This window comes from Centruroides vittatus, unplaced genomic scaffold (genome assembly GCF_030686945.1).
Source record: "Centruroides vittatus isolate TY-2023 unplaced genomic scaffold, ASM3068694v2 contig_424, whole genome shotgun sequence".
NCBI lineage: Eukaryota > Metazoa > Arthropoda > Arachnida > Scorpiones > Buthidae > Centruroides > Centruroides vittatus.
Window position 1 is genome coordinate 65,872 of NW_027122230.1, and position 16,385 is coordinate 82,256.

The window sequence follows — 16,385 nt, forward strand, 5'->3', positions numbered from 1 at the left end:
TAAATTCTGCGCTTTGTTTTCTATCTAGTAGTATAAAGTACTTATGTATTGACAAAATTCCCTTTATAATATTTATTTTTACGTAATTTGATGGAAAAAATGCAATTAATAAACGTAGCATATTTCAACTCGGCTGTAAATTATCTCACGTTTCACTGATCGTCATCTGGTTTGTTCGTAAATAGGGAAGAAACATGACTCATTCACGTGAAGTTAGTAGAAATTTAATGCTACTGCAAAAAGATTTGTTAATAGACCTCTCGTTACCCCTACTGCGAGAGACAATAAACGTTAATTGTTTTATGACTCTATTGATAAATGCTTTTTTCTGGGTTATAACTCGACTAATTAACAAACGTTTCATTTCGTTTTACTTATAAGAATGTTGTCTTAAAGATTTAACAGTTGGCTTTGTTAGATTTTTAAACATAAATTTTATTTTTAATTTTTTATGTGATTCAGTCGTGTGGTAGGCAGAATTCGATCATCTGATATTAAAAATTAACATCGCTCAAAATATTATAGAAACCATTAAAATTCTTTGTTGATAGTTTAGACATAAATATTTTCTTTGTATGAAATGAAGCAATAAAAAAAAAAATTATTAATGGGTTGACCATAAAAATCTGGCAATTTACGAAGTGTTGTCGATTCTGTAATTTGTTTTTTTAACTTTTCCATATTTTTTATTTTTAGATATATAGTGCATTTATTATATACGGTATTCAACATAATGCTGGAAATTCGAGAAATTTGGTGTGGATCAACGTCCACGTGAATTCAATTACACCTGTCAATACTACTGGTTACTGTTAAAACATGAATATCTACGTTACGCAAATTATCACACGAGCAGAATGCATATTAATGCGTCACTATTCATTTAATTTCATTAGATTAAGAAGTACTTCAACGCAACGTTTATTCGTATAAATTTCTGCTGTGAAGTTTGACATCAGCATTCCGAGCAGCCTTAGTTACTCACCACTTAATGGAAAATGTTTACTTAATCATACCACCACGATCTTTCTCAAATTAATACAATACATTTTATGTTTCTGTTTCTACCTAAATAAAGCAATAGATTCAACAAATTTATTGCTTTGTGTTTTAGCGTAATTGACAAAAAAACTGTTTGAAAAAATTGTACTTAAAAACACTTCAAATTTCTGTCGAGTGTTCTTAGTCTGTGGTAAAAATTTTCTTTAGAACTTCGAGAAAATTTTCACACGTTAAGCCACAAAGCCACGTCAAGGCGACACCCATTTTGTGGTAGTTTTTTGATTTCCAGAAACTGACCCCGATTGCTCGACAGAATAACAATCGAGGAATAAAACTGGACATTCGTTGCTATTCAATTCATTCGGTAAACTAAAATACACTACGAAAATTTAATTTTTATGCCATTTTCCTCAAACTTTCCTATTGAAGGACATGAAGTTTAAATACAGATTTTTCATTTACAAATAAATATAGCAACGAATAAAAAATTATGTTCAAAATATAAATAACCACAAATTATAAAAATTGCATATAAAACATATACTAAAAACTTATTATATTGTAACAAAGACGCTGTTGCTTAAGCCTTTTGCAACCAATTTTTGTGTAGTGAAACTGTTTTTATACAGAAAAATAAATTAGAACGAAAAATATTACGATATTTATTAGGTATCGATTGAATAAAAAAAATATATTTTTAAAAGAGAAATAAGCTTGTGTATCGGTCAAGTGTCTCATGTAATCATAGCGCCAAATATTTAAGATACATTTTATCTACCAATTATGAGAATATTTTAAAAAAAGAAATAAGCTTGTGTATCGGTCAAGTGTCTCATGTAATCATAGCGCCAAATATTTAAGATACATTTTATCTACCAATTATGAGAATATTTTAAAAAAAGAAATAAGCTTGTGTATCGGTCAAGTGTCTCATGTAATCATAGCGCCAAATATTTAAGATACATGTTATCTACCAATTATGAGAATATTTTAAAAAAAGAAATAAGCTTGTGTATCGGTCAAGTGTCTCATGTAATCATAGCGCCAAATATTTAAGATACATGTTATCTACCAATTATGAGAATATTTTAAAAAAAGAAATAAGCTTGTGTATCGGTCAAGTGTCTCATGTAATCATAGCGCCAAATATTTAAGATACATTTTATCTACCAATTATGAGAATATTTTAAAAAAAGAAATAAGCTTGTGTATCGGTCAAGTGTCTCATGTAATCATAGCGCCAAATATTTAAGATACATGTTATCTACCAATTATGAGAATATTTTAAAAAAAGAAATAAGCTTGTGTATCGGTCAAATGTCTCATGTAATCATAGCGCCAAATATTTAAGATACATGTTATCTACCAATTATGAGAATATTTTAAAAAAAGAAATAAGCTTGTGTATCGGTCAAGTGTCTCATGTAATCATAGCGCCAAATATTTAAGATACATGTTATCTACCAATTATGAGAATATTTTAAAAAAAGAAATAAGCTTGTGTATCGGTCAAATGTCTCATGTAATCATAGCGCCAAATATTTAAGATACATGTTATCTACCAATTATGAGAATATTTTAAAAAAAGAAATAAGCTTGTGTATCGGTCAAGTGTCTCATGTAATCATAGCGCCAAATATTTAAGATACATGTTATCTACCAATTATGAGAATATTTTAAAAAAAGAAATAAGCTTGTGTATCGGTCAAATGTCTCATGTAATCATAGCGCCAAATATTTAAGATACATGTTATCTACCAATTATGAGAATATTTTAAAAAAAGAAATAAGCTTGTGTATCGGTCAAATGTCTCATGTAATCATAGCGCCAAATATTTAAGATACATGTTATCTACCAATTATGAGAATATTTTAAAAAAAGAAATAAGCTTGTGTATCGGTCAAATGTCTCATGTAATCATAGCGCCAAATATTTAAGATACATGTTATCTACCAATTATGAGAATATTTTAAAAAAAGAAATAAGCTTGTGTATCGGTCAAATGTCTCATGTAATCATAGCGCCAAATATTTAAGATACATGTTATCTACCAATTATGAGAATATTTTAAAAAAAGAAATAAGCTTGTGTATCGGTCAAATGTCTCATGTAATCATAGCGCCAAATATTTAAGATATATGTTATGTATTAATATAGTTGTTAAAAAGTATATGGAGTGAATGTTATATGAAATTAGAATATTAAAGATTACTAAAATTCCAGCTTATATATCAATTAGAATTAGAAAGAACCCGGTTATTACTTATTGAAATCATTAAATTAAATATTATGATATTAAATTAAAAGAAGGTGTAAAAATCATGCTACTTATCGTGATTTTACTGTCTGGTGTCGGGAAGAAAATTGTTCAAGTTAAATTTTAATTTGAAAGTCGATACCTGAAAGTAATATTTTTGTAAAAATTTGAAAAAAGTTTAATAAGAGGAAAGATGAGAACTTACCTAATTGATTCTGCTTATATTATAAATCATTTGATGACACTGACCCTGGCGATAGTGTTGTTTAACTGTTTTATTCGATTTCGGCACTGAAATTAGATTTAACTGAATAAAACATTGCTTATTCATTGTTACAGAAGACGCTTTCTTTTGTTTTTTGTACTTCGTATTGTTAATCAAACACGAAATATAGCTTAGAAATCTTGGAATTAAAGTACTTTGCGTAGAAAATTATAATGTACATAAAATATATTAAAAGAACTAAGATTATTTATTGAACTGATTCCTGTTCAAACTATTGCACATTTACCGCATTTTCATTTTAATAATTTGAGAGTTATTATCAGAATTTGAACGAAAATAAGCTCGAATATAACAAAAATCTGTATATAAATCAATCTCGCTAATTCAGCAATAATTTGTATAATTATCTAAACTTGACCCGAAACATCGACCCGAATATGTTTCGGGTCGATGTTCTATTAGAATTTATACTCAATATTAATTATATAAACAAAAACAAAGGATTACTTACTTCCGTGAGACCTTCCGAAACGGAATTCAGCTGAAAAGTCTCTGAAAAGAAACAATAATAGAAATCATCTAAAAACAATATGAAAAAGAACAATTGTAAAGTATTGTTCGTTGAGTATTACGTCGCATCACGCGCGTCACTTATTACCTCGAAATTTCTACGATAAACCATTTAAGTCATTACCACAAATATTCAATAAGCTTTTAATTTCGTATAATTCAGATACCAGGGATTATCTGCGCTTGACATTTCAATCATGTTTACAGTTCGTAACGTCGTAAGGAATAGCGGTAACGATAATTTTACGTCTTTTCTGTTAAAAATTTGTAGGAAATGCACCGGTCAAAGGCAAAAGCGTAATTTTGTTTCAGAATGTTACCGAAAACGAAAAAAAATTGTCGTCGTCGGACTGTTCGGAGTTCGAAAGTTTTCGGAAAATACGTCACACCGTGATTAAGGTTTGGAAATAGTAGTGTGATCGAATGTCGTTCTGCAACACACGTCGTGGTACACATATTGTCCGATAGAAAGCATAAAGAGATTGTAATTGGAAGATAGTAATAAATTTGCGAGAAAATGTCAGTGTGAGTGGTGAATTCGTGGAAAATCGTGTGCATTATAGAAAATTACAAAAATATCTATGAAATTTTGTTTCAAATATAAGTTACGTAGTTATATTATTGATCAAAATTGTAAAAAGCAAGGCCGTAACAATTTTTCCCCTCAATCCAGGGGCCAGGCAGTTTTTGAGACCCACAATCGGAAGACATTTTTATATTCGTTGCACTTGAATAACTTATGTTTATTAGAAGAAATTGCGTAGGTTACATAAAAATTAACGAACCGACTTCACTACATTGATTCAGAGCAGCAGTTCCCATACTTTCTTTACATGCATGCTCCGTGGCAGCCATTCCCTTAAGTATTTTTCCATTTCGCATTTTTCTAGTTGTATTTCGTATTATCGACAAACGGGAGTGCCTTTTTTTTTAACTCTTTCCGCCCTGTGGGCACTAAGAGGGCCTCTTTATGGGTTCGGCCAGGCCCACAATGGGGCGACCGGGTGGTGAGGGACGGGGCCCGACATATCCGAACGGACCACCCCCCGAAAAATTCCTGGGGATTATTCGACCCGTTCGGATTCGATCCCGGGTCCCCCAGAGCGGTAGGCTGCCACTTTACGCTTCGGCCGTCTCGGCCCGGGAGTGCCTTAGTAAATTATGTAGCAGTGTACAATTAAATGTAAAAAACATTTTTGTTAAAGCGAAAATTTTTGCAGGAAAAACATAGATAAATGTGATAAAATTATAATTACATTTTATTTAAGACTGAGCACCCAATGACATAGCGTGGTCAATGTAGCACCGGAATACAATACATTAGCTACTATTTATTTATTTTTTTTTCGCGTACTCTTAAACCATTCAATGCGTACCCCTAACTCTCACTTCCCTTCTCAACAGACGATCAATTGGCAGAAAAATAGAAATATTTTCTGATAATTTCGAATTGCCAGTTAACAGGAAACCTATTTATTGAGTATGGATGTTTGAATTTTAAGTGCGTTTTATTAACTTTTTTAAGTTTACTTGATCGGCAGTTTCATGCGCAATGGCCAAAATGCCCAAATTATTATGATGATTTTGCGTGGTAGTGAAACGTAAAAAGTTTTTAATTAAATTTTTATTTATAGAACTCTTTTCCCCCACTAGGTAGTTATTGGTATAATCGGCAATATTCTTAAGGTGACACTAAGGTTTGGGACAAAATTTAACATTGTTGCTTATCTTTCCTTTTTGCCCAAAAGCCCTCTTTTATGGTTGTTTTCTTCGGAATTAAGGAATGCAAATATTTTCTTAGCTTTCAGGCAAAAATAATAAATACGAAATGTAATTGTAGCCATAGGCCATAGAAAATTGTATGGTAATTGTATCCATAGAAAAAAATCGACAAATATAAATTTCGATTAACTAAGTATTTAACTTATAAATATTTTGTCACATTCACGACCAAAATGTCGCCTTTAGATCTGCCGCCCAAAACAAATGTCGGGGTTGTCCGCGCTTAGAGCGGGCCATGTATATATATTTTAAAATTATATATTTTTTTGTAAGAATTAATTTTTAAAATTTTTTGCCAATAGATGATACTACGTGTATAGCCAGCAATTAAATGTAGACAGAAATTAATTGATATATATGTCGCAGGGATATGATAAAAGTGGGGATTTGATCAAATCCCTTAGGGATGTAATTCACTGAAGATGTTAAAATGACAATTCTATAGTGTCATTTCCCTAAAAAAATAAGTGATTTGATCAAATTTCTTAACTGGTTTCGTGAAATGACAAAAAACGAATCAACAAATTAAGAAGTACTTATAAGAAAAGATAGAGATTTATTTACGCCAAGTTTATTTATTTTTATTGAAACACGTTGTAGATTTGTGGCACCTGGAGTTACAGAGGACGTTATTTTTTTACAGGCACATCTATTTGTTTTGCAGTGTATCTTGGATTTTTCACAGGAACATTTCTTAAACCCTTGATCTCCGAATAAAGATAATTTTCCAGCAATTTCTCGCAAACTTAGCTTTATCGGTGTGACGGTTTTGGTAAATGTGGGGCCGAATTTGGTTTTCGTCTTGCTTAGAAACAGTAGACTGACCAATCGAAAAAAGGAAAAAGGGACTTAAGACCAATCAAGAGGGAAGTTTCGGGGGAAAATCGTATAAAAACCCCCGTATCAAGGTATTTGTAGCTATTTGAAGAGCGTTTCTAGGGAGCCAATTTTTTATAATGCCAGCTGAAGTATCAATTTGGTATAAACCATTTTTTATCTAATACTATCCCCGTAATATTATTTCCATCTAATGGACCTCTATCTACCTTAGGTACAGTACATAGACGTTTAGTACAGAATACAAAGTAATATAGTTAATTTAACCATATGTTCTACTTTTGGATTGATTATAACTTCAAACAATAAAGTTTACATATTTTTAGGTTGATATTTTTCGTAAAAAGATCAAATGAGGAGGTCCGGAACAAAACGCTACATTTCCATTTTGGGACAAACTTAATTTTTGATTGGATCGTATTAAATTTGGATATGGTACACGAAACAATGACGGCTGTCAAATTCTTGACTTAGCTTATGCTAAGTCAAGAATTTGACGGTTGTTTGCAACACTTGTTGTCTGCAACACTTTTTTCAAAAAACGGACGAGTCATTTGGTTACCTACACCAGTGGAAACAGCTGCAGCCAGATCGACTACATGCTGGCACGGAGACGTGACTTCAACGATAGTGTCACCGATGTAAAGGTTATTCCATTCGATTGTCTGGCCCCGTAGCATAAGTTGCTAATCATTGACATGAAGATCACCATACAACGTCAGGGCGGCCGCATGAGAGGGCCGATGACGATTAATTGGTGAAAATTGCAGAAACATGAAGCTGCCATGATCAACAGCATTATCTTCCCCGAAGCCAACGGATCGTCAATTGACGCCATGTGGAATGCGCTCCACGACTCCATCACCACAGCTACAAAGACGACCCTTGGCGTCAAAAATTTAGGTAGTCGGCACATCGATAAGCAGACATAGCTCTGGACAGAGGAAGTACAACAAATGCTGCGGGAAAAAAATAGCCTTTAGAGCTTGGTTCGTCAACAAGATCTACGAAAACTGGCAGCGGTACATTGCAGGAAGCCAAGAGAGCGGTGGCTGCAGCGTGGGCCGAACCCATCGAGATCTTTACGAGCAACTTGACACACGAGAAGGTGAGAAGTACATCTATCGACTGGTGAAAGCGCGAACGAGGGCTGCGTGATACATCGAGTATACATGTGCATGAAGGATAAGAATGGACGGCGTCTGCGGGATAAGAAGAAAGTGTTGAGTCGTTGGAGCAAACATTTTGATGAGATCTCAAACATCGAATTCCCACATTCACCGATTCCTGAAGGTCTGCCTTGCTCTGGGCCGGTCCTTCAGATCACGGCTGGGAAGGTGTTTGTGGCGATTAAAAGTATGAAGAACTAGAAGGCACCAGGACCAGATGACCTGCCAGCCGACGTCTGGAAACTTAAGGATCTGCACACCGAGGCTACAACTTGGCTAACTGCGTTTTTCAATGCTGTGGTCGCCACCGGCAGACCACAGCACAGAAATTGACCTTAGTTCAAAATTTCCTAAATACCATTATATCTTAACATGTAAAGTAAATCAGGATTCTTTAGAAAATCTATTTTCACAGATTCGAACTAGAGGTGGTTTATATGATCATCCTAGTCCACTCGAAGTAATATATAGAGTAAGAATGATAATTTTAGGCAAATCACCAGGAATATTGCAAAATAAATTAAACACAGAAGATCAGATAGTTGAAAATTATTTAATAAATGAAATGTTTGAAGAGGCAGATTTACTGCAAGAAGTTTCAGATGTGTCTAGTTCGAAAGAACAAGGAATATCTGAAAATTCATGCAATGTAAATGATGATGATTTATGTGAGATATCTCAGGAAAATGTAGAATTAAAAAATGATGGATTACAATATTTAGCAGGATGGATTGTGAGAAAATACAAAAAAAAAAAAAATATATCCAAATTTAGGAAGTGTCAGTCACCAAAATAAATATAAACATAATTATACAATAATGTCCCGTGTTCAGGATTTATCTTCTGGTGGGCTATCACAACCATCAAAAGATTTCTTTAATTTACTTAAAAAAATGGAATCAATTATTACAAAAACTGTGAAACAGCATTTCAAATGTAAAACGGTTTCATCTATTACATCATTAATTAAACAAACAATTAACTTGCCAGAAGACATTATATACACGTACGTAAAGCAACGTATATAGATTAGACTGAAATTTTTGAACAATTTAATTAAATATGATCGTTCTGCTGCGAAAAGAAAAGTAAATAGGAAATTAAAAAAAGTTTGTACCTGATTTAATTGTTTTTACATAACACTTAATTTGTATATATTGGTATCAATAATATGTTTATAACAAAAAATTGTTCTTCTGAAACTTAATTTGTATAAATATGTTTATAACACAAAAAATTGTTCTTTTGACAAAGGTATTTTTGTATATGTATGAGTAAATAATATCGTTTTTGGTACACGAATATTAAAAATTAAAAAAATAGACCAATATAATTTTTAGTTTTAAAAAAGAAGTCGTTTGACGATATAAATTAAATTAATTCATTTATATATAAATCACCTACGTAGAATTTACCAAAATTAATCTTTTAAGAAAACTATTGTTGTTATAATATCATAAAATAGATAAAATCGATTTCGTTTGCAAATTAGAAAAACGCATTTTAATTTCAACTTTACACGTAAAAATTACGAAGATTTGCTCAATATTCCGGATTTTTCTTATTTATAATCCATTTTTATTTACATTTAATAAAATATAAATCGTAATTAATGAAATATTAGCGTGTAATTAAAGCTACGAGCCTCTGATCGGTAATGTTTTTACCATAAGGAATAGTAAGATATTTCGTTTTCGACTAGGAGTGACGTCAAATAAGCAACCAATGAGAAGCGTTTCTTCTCTATGAGCTAACCTTGTATTCTAGGACCTTGAATCTACATTTTCCAGCGATTACTACTTAGTGGATATGAAGCCGAAAACTTCCCAAGAAGGTTAGATGGATTAAACAAGATGTCCGTATGTCACAAATTCCTATTTTTTAAAAATTTATATTTTTAATTGGAAAATTTGTGTTTAAAAAGACTTTTTTAGCGTTTATGGCGGCTAGTAGTCTCTAAAAAAAGGTCGGTCGACCAGAATTGTATTGTCTTAAACCCGGAATTAAAAATGGTGATCTCTGTTTGAGCGAGCTGTCTTCAAATTATTAAACATAAAAAAGCCATCGGACGAAATTAAATTACGTTCTAAAATAAATTTAATCTCGTCCTCCCAACTTCTTTCGTCCACCTTTTTTGTAGAGATGTAAACGTTGCTTTGATTGGTTTTGCGCTTTCCAACGCGCCCCAGTGTCGCGTAACTCCCATTGGCCGACCTAAAAATTTTTAACACGCTTCGCGATATTACATATGCTGAAGTTTTGTCGTTTGTTCTCATCGCTTTATTATGCTTCGCACCCTTTGCGTTCAGACGTCCAGAAGGAGGTTCGCGCCTTCTCGCCGTCTCCAATGATACCGATTTAAGTAGGAGAGTGTCGACCGCTACGCTAGACAATATCGGGTCTGTCATAACGCGTCATGGGGTCCTCGCAAGACCGAATAATCTCAGACTTTTATAGTATATAGCTAGATTAATGATTTTAACTTTTCTTCTAAGAAATAAATTAGTTTCATCTCGGTGGGTTCGAGATCAGTTTACGCCGGTGATTCCCAAATTTTTTCAGCCACGACCCCCACGGTTTTAAAAACTTATACCCGACGTCCCCATTCCGTTTTTCCTTGTGTGAGAAAGGCTCGGAAATATTCTTAAAAAGCTTTTTACCAACCTCACACTTTGTGTTTTTACCGTACTGTACATTGTTCTGAACGTCTGGAAACCATTAAACACAATGTTTCTTCTTACTCGTTTTTTAGCAGAGGAAAAAGAAAGGTTGTCGGTGACCCAACCCTCACCTATTGTTATCATTTGGTACTCTGCCTCCAGTACATTGCTCGCTTTCGCTCCCTGCATTTACTCATCATCGCCCCCTGGGTGCGGTAGCGTCCTTTTCGGGAAGTGCTGGTTTACACTTACCACCCAATTTTGGACTTTGGCCCAAACGGATCTAGTCCCGTTTTCGAGTATTTTTACTTCTTTGACAGTCATCACCACCGGTACATCGTCAGTGAAGGCAAAAAACTCGCTTCATTGTGGAAGCTGAATTCAAGTATGAGGCTAATCCGGCTACGGTTAAATGCAGGTGTTAAGTCTAATAAAATCATTAAACAAATCTTTTTACGGTCCAAAGCAGCTATCATTTTTAACTTTTAAAAAGGGCGAAGAGTGTCCATCAATTTGGTTTTTCCGTATGCAACCAACTGTGGGGTGGAACCAAATTGACTGGGCTGTAGGAAGTTTGATTCTCTCAACATTTCTAGAATTTTTCTTATTACGGGATAGGGATTAGTTTAGTATAATCTGAGAAGTAAAAATGTTTACGAATATGTGTTTAATCGAAAAGAAGACTTTAAGGAAAAGCTAAAGCACTATTTCGTGCAACACTTCTCCTACAGATGGCATTGAAAATCAATAGTGTCTAGTGGTAAATGCGAGAGTTAGGAAATACTACCTCTTCTAATTCTCGCATTTAAATAAAAACATTGTTCTTGAAATCTGACTAACTTTAGTAAATAAGAAAAAAAAAGTATTCCATTACTTCGTATTCCCAAAACACAAAAACATACTTTAGTTTAATTTTAATATTCTTTTTAATAATATTAAAGTTTAATCAAGAAAACTGCAAAATCTTTTCGCGTTAATCGACATTTTTTCCGCTTTTGAGAATATAAAATAAGTTTTAATACACTACATTTGGTTTACTACGTTCATAAGTACATTTGTGATAATCGTGCTTGCTTACATTCATGTAAATTATATCATTTCGTGTCTTCAAACGATTAAGTACTGTACAATACCTCAAATAGTTTAAAACTTTTTAATATTTTTAAAAATTTGATGCAATTCACAATTTCCAATGTAAACAAAACTTTGAATAAGAGTTTCGTAAAGTAAATAATAATTGATTTTAACGAATTTAGAATAATTCTTCAAAACTTCGTTTATAGGAAACAATGGATGGGATTGATTTTTCTTGACGATTTTCCACTTGCGTTAAGCATTTCTGAAAAAATAATCAAAACTATTTTATACGAAATAATATAAAAGTTCCATAAACCAAGTAATTTATCTGGCAATCTTAGTTTTAAAATTTTGAATTCGTTCATTATATTTATTTGCTAATTTGTAAAATTAGAATCCGAAAGACAGAAAATCGTAACTAATAAGCGAATTAACATAATTAAAACGTCCAATAAGAAAAGCATTTATTTTGTCGAAAATGCTTATAAATAATATGTGGTTTTCTTTATCTTTTTCTGTGAAAATGCCGACAAGAGTAAACGAAACATTAGAAACAGATTTCGGTTGTACAATCAACAAGATCACAGGAAAGTTATTGATATTATATATTAATAGCTGATAACATTTGTAAAAAAAAAAAAAAAAACTACTGGATTAAAATTCTACTTAATTTTCCCGGTGATAAAAGTTAAAATTGTATGCGGTACCATCTGTTGTGGGATTTTATTTTAAAAAATTCTGAAATTATTATTTTTATTCTTATAAAATGGCAAAACGATTCATTTTGGGGTAGGGACGAATTTTATAAAAAGTTGTAAATAACGAGTAACATCTTCATTCCGAACCCACTAGAAATATGACAAATGATCTCACTCTATTTCTCCCTCTCTCCTCGACCTTTAAGCACAAAGATTTATCATCATCGACATAGAAACCAACTTGCAGAATTTCAGAAACTTTTTATAAAAGATTCGGGAGTTATTAACCTTCAAGTTGGGTGAACAAAATCGTACTTCCACACTAACATCCATACATAAAAAGAAGTTCAAAGCTCTTTTTCATTTCTCGACGTTTCAAGGTCTCCCTTAATCCAAACATGTAAAGTATGGCGATAGGTCATTTTTTGACCGATCGCAATACTTTCCTTCTGTTATTTTTAACAGTCGGGAAAGTAAAAATAACAATACAGAGTAATTAAAAGTTGAAGACAGAAACATACTTAAAAATAATTTAGTGATAGATAAAGAAAAAGTATATTCGTCGGAGAGAATTTACGAAGCATAAAAGCTAAATGAAAGCAGTAAAGAATATTTTATTTTATAAACTTCAACGTAAAGAAACGGGTGAATTGTTGGCTTATTTCGAGAGATGATATTGGCGCAATGATCGTTTTAGGATTAAAGAGAGGATTTAGAGAGACAGATAAAAGTATCGCAGGACAACTTACGGCTGAGTCCTCTTAGAGAGCACCGTGGAGATGGCTACATCACTGCTTTATCTGAAACAGAAGATCGCGCAACGGATTGTTCATAGCATTGGCATTTCTCCATCCTTCATCTCTTAAAAGCTCTATATAATTTACACACTCGAACAGCCTAAAATTCATCATCGCGTAATTTTACTGCAACTTGCAGATTGGTTTCCGTTTATATAATATAAGATTTATTGTTTTTATCGAACAATCGGTAATTATAGTGAACTTATCGGTCAATTCCTTGTCGGAAATACAATAGGATGCTTAGCTGAAAGATGTGAACACGTCACTCCAACAGCATATTTTGTTATTACTGTTGGGAAGACTACGAGTTAATTAATTTTGATTATATTTTTAATTTTAGTTTAAATTAACTGGCTATCTAGTATTGATAAATATTAATATTATAATATATAATATTATATTAATGCATTATTGTTATTTTCATTAAAAAAATATTTTTATAATCGAAACTCACGACAATACGAACAATGTTCAAGTCCTTTAAATCTTATTTCACTCCATTCAGGAACTAAACAGTAGGCGACTTGAAGCAAAAATCTTCATAAGATTGACCGATAAACACTTAAAAATTACACAATAAAAATGATCTCGAAGTCGATTATTCCTTGTAGGATTCGACATCTACAAAACATTAAAAAGATGTTAAAATTATCACAACAGCATCCAGGTCATATAATCGCAATTATTAACTGAAAGTCCTCTGGTGGATTTTTTGGGAAAATAAGGATCTTTTACATAATTTAGTGGTTTTTAACTGGGTTCACGTGGACCCTAGGAGTCCTATGCAACATTACTGGGGGTACACAAAAAAAAATACCGAATTGGGGATTCACGATTATATTTAGGGTAATTGTACTTCAGAACAATTATTTTTACTGAGAATTAAATTTCTACAGCATATATATCGTCAATTTCTTTATTACTCCCTTTTTGCATAAGGGTTAAAATATAAATTGTTTTAAATATTGAATACGTATATAGCATATATCTCATTGATAAGGGTCAAAGAGAGATTATAAAGCTGGGGTTTTTTAGGAGAATGTTATACCATTAGCGTCATGTCACTTGACAGTGACATTTTTGAATGTTTTGCGTCAGTTTGTTCTAGATTATGAAGATTAGGGACGGAAGCTATAAACTTTATAGCCACCCTCCAGTTTATTTTAACTCTAACCTTCCGTTTTGTGCAAAACTCCATCATGAAGAGGTATTAAAAGTGCTAGTTCATAAATACAGTAGTTATTTTGTCTGAAATTTAGAGCTTAAGTATTAAAATATTTTTCCGATTTCAAACAATGTAACGAAAAAAATAGGTTTTTTTTTTCTTTGTGTGCAATTTCTATTGGAGTCCACGAAAAAAATAAGAGGAAAAGAATCCATGGGTAAAATAAAAGTTGCGAACTCCTGACATAATCATACAGTTAATAAGTGAGACTATATGACGGGTATGCTGTTGCGAAAATTTTAACATCTTTTCACTATTTTATACACGTCGAATCCTCAAAGAAACATCGACATCGAGATTATTTTCATCGTGTAATTTTTAATAGTGGTTATCGGTCAATTTTATAACGATTTTTGCTTCAAGTCGCCTACTGTTTAGTTCTTGCATGGAGTTAAAAAGAATTTAAAGGACTTGAACATTGTTCGTATTGTCTTGAGTTTCGATTATGAAAATATTTTTTTAAATGGAAATAATTCTGGGCTCGTGTATGATTATATTTTGCTAACTTAATTAAGCATATATTAAACACGAATTCTTGAATACTATTTATATTACGTCAATGTCAGTTAATGTGGTTTTTATTCATTTAATTAATTTGATTTTGATTCGACTGCGGCGTGTACCGAAAAATGGAAATAGCATCTTTCCTGCATAATCATCAAAATCTGATTTAAATAGTAACGTCATTGATGAATCGTGTCGTTACGTCTAATGACGCCATACAGTCTTGGTTTCAGTAACTTCCGAATTGGTAGTCCTGTCGTTGATTGGTCGGGCCGTCGAGTTTCTTTAATATAGGAAGTATATGGAGACGTGTCTGACTGGGTCATGCCGCGTAACTAGTTCGGCGACCGGAAAAAGTCAGTTCGAAATTTTGTTCGAAAACCGAGGTTTGACTCTAAAACTACCATCCTTTTACTAATTTGCGACGCTTTTGTGCTAAAATGGCATTTTATCGATAATATTAGGCCTAAATTAATAATTCTTGGAACACCATTTATGTACGAAATTATTAACAAAATCTCTATTTTTAAATTGCTTATATTAATGTAAATTAAACTTATAATTCTATTTAATTTTTGCAATATAAAAAGTGAATTGTGCGATACTTACGCTGGATATAGGATATACATTGGGATTACTTAAGCTTAACGTTTTTTTCGCCGAATTAAAACATTTATCATATATTTCATGTTTCTATCAATATAAAAGTAAGTACTGTTAATTGATTAAATAATAAAGTTGTGTTAAAATATTTAGGAATAAGAATTAAATATCGTTACTTGTGTATTTCTGATTTTGCAAAGGTATTGGTCCAATTCAAGAAACGTCTGGAAAAATTTCACTCGTTGGGCACAGTTTTTGTAAAGTTGATTCTCCTAAACAATATAAGAATATTACTCAGTTATAATTAGATACATTTATTTTAAACGAGAAAATTTGCATTCGAATATACTTACAATTTCTAGCCCATTTTCAATCAGGCAAAAACGAAAATTTACTTTACTATCATCGCTCAGAGCTAATTCAAGCAAAATTGATGTATAAATATATTTTCGTGGAAAATAAGCATTATTACAAATAAGTTATCGAAATAATAAAAACTCAAAAATTTAATTGCATTTCTTCGAAAACATACCACAGAATCGTTCACCGAAATTCTCGGAGGAACTATTGGAATCGGCAGACGTTCCGGAGGAAGAATAAGAACAAAGAATAGCATTAGAAATAAAGGCAAACGTTGATAACACCAGAACATGTTTCATCCTCTTCGACGTTTTCTATTCTTTTGACACGATTGTATTTCGCTGAACGATTTATATTCGTCTCGAGTAACGACGTGGTTTGAATGCCAATACATTAAAATAAATATTAGCGTGATACCCGTTATTACAAGGAAAAATTCAAATTTAACGAACTGTAAGAGGAAAGAAAAAGTTATATATTTAATTTAACACGTAATTTCGGCCTACTTTTAATACTGATCAAATAATAATGATATCCTTAAGTTCCGGGATTAAAATAATGCAATTTATAAAATATTGCATCTTAGTTAAAATGTAAAATACGTTTTAATCTTG

General features: G+C 32.1%; 1 protein-coding gene across 1 annotated transcript; it reads right to left on the reverse strand.

Moving 5' to 3' along the window:
- Nucleotides 1-11,756: 11,756 nt before the first annotated feature.
- LOC136976772 (uncharacterized) lies at nt 11,757-16,130 on the reverse strand. The gene is made up of 5 exons (XM_067272137.1): nt 15,944-16,130; nt 15,765-15,826; nt 15,588-15,683; nt 15,418-15,501; nt 11,757-11,843 (listed from the first exon to the last, which is right to left on the reverse strand). The coding sequence occupies exons 1-5, from the start codon at nt 16,068-16,070 to the stop codon at nt 11,757-11,759; spliced, it is 456 nt and encodes a 151-aa protein (XP_067128238.1). The 5' UTR covers nt 16,071-16,130.
- Nucleotides 16,131-16,385: the final 255 nt, after the last annotated feature.

What these genes read in the sequence shown, in the direction of transcription:
- LOC136976772 (XM_067272137.1), bottom strand. Translation starts at nt 16,070, where the DNA reads ATGAAACATGTTCTGGTGTTATCAACGTTTGCCTTTATTTCTAATGCT. An exon ending in TTGAAAATGGGCTAGAAATT is followed by an intron (nt 15,684 to 15,764) that starts GTAAGTATATTC and finishes TATATTGTTTAG; the next exon opens with GAGAATCAACTTTACAAAAA. An exon ending in ATGTATATCCTATATCCAGC is followed by an intron (nt 11,844 to 15,417) that starts GTAAGTATCGCA and finishes TTATTTTTTCAG; the next exon opens with AAATGCTTAACGCAAGTGGA.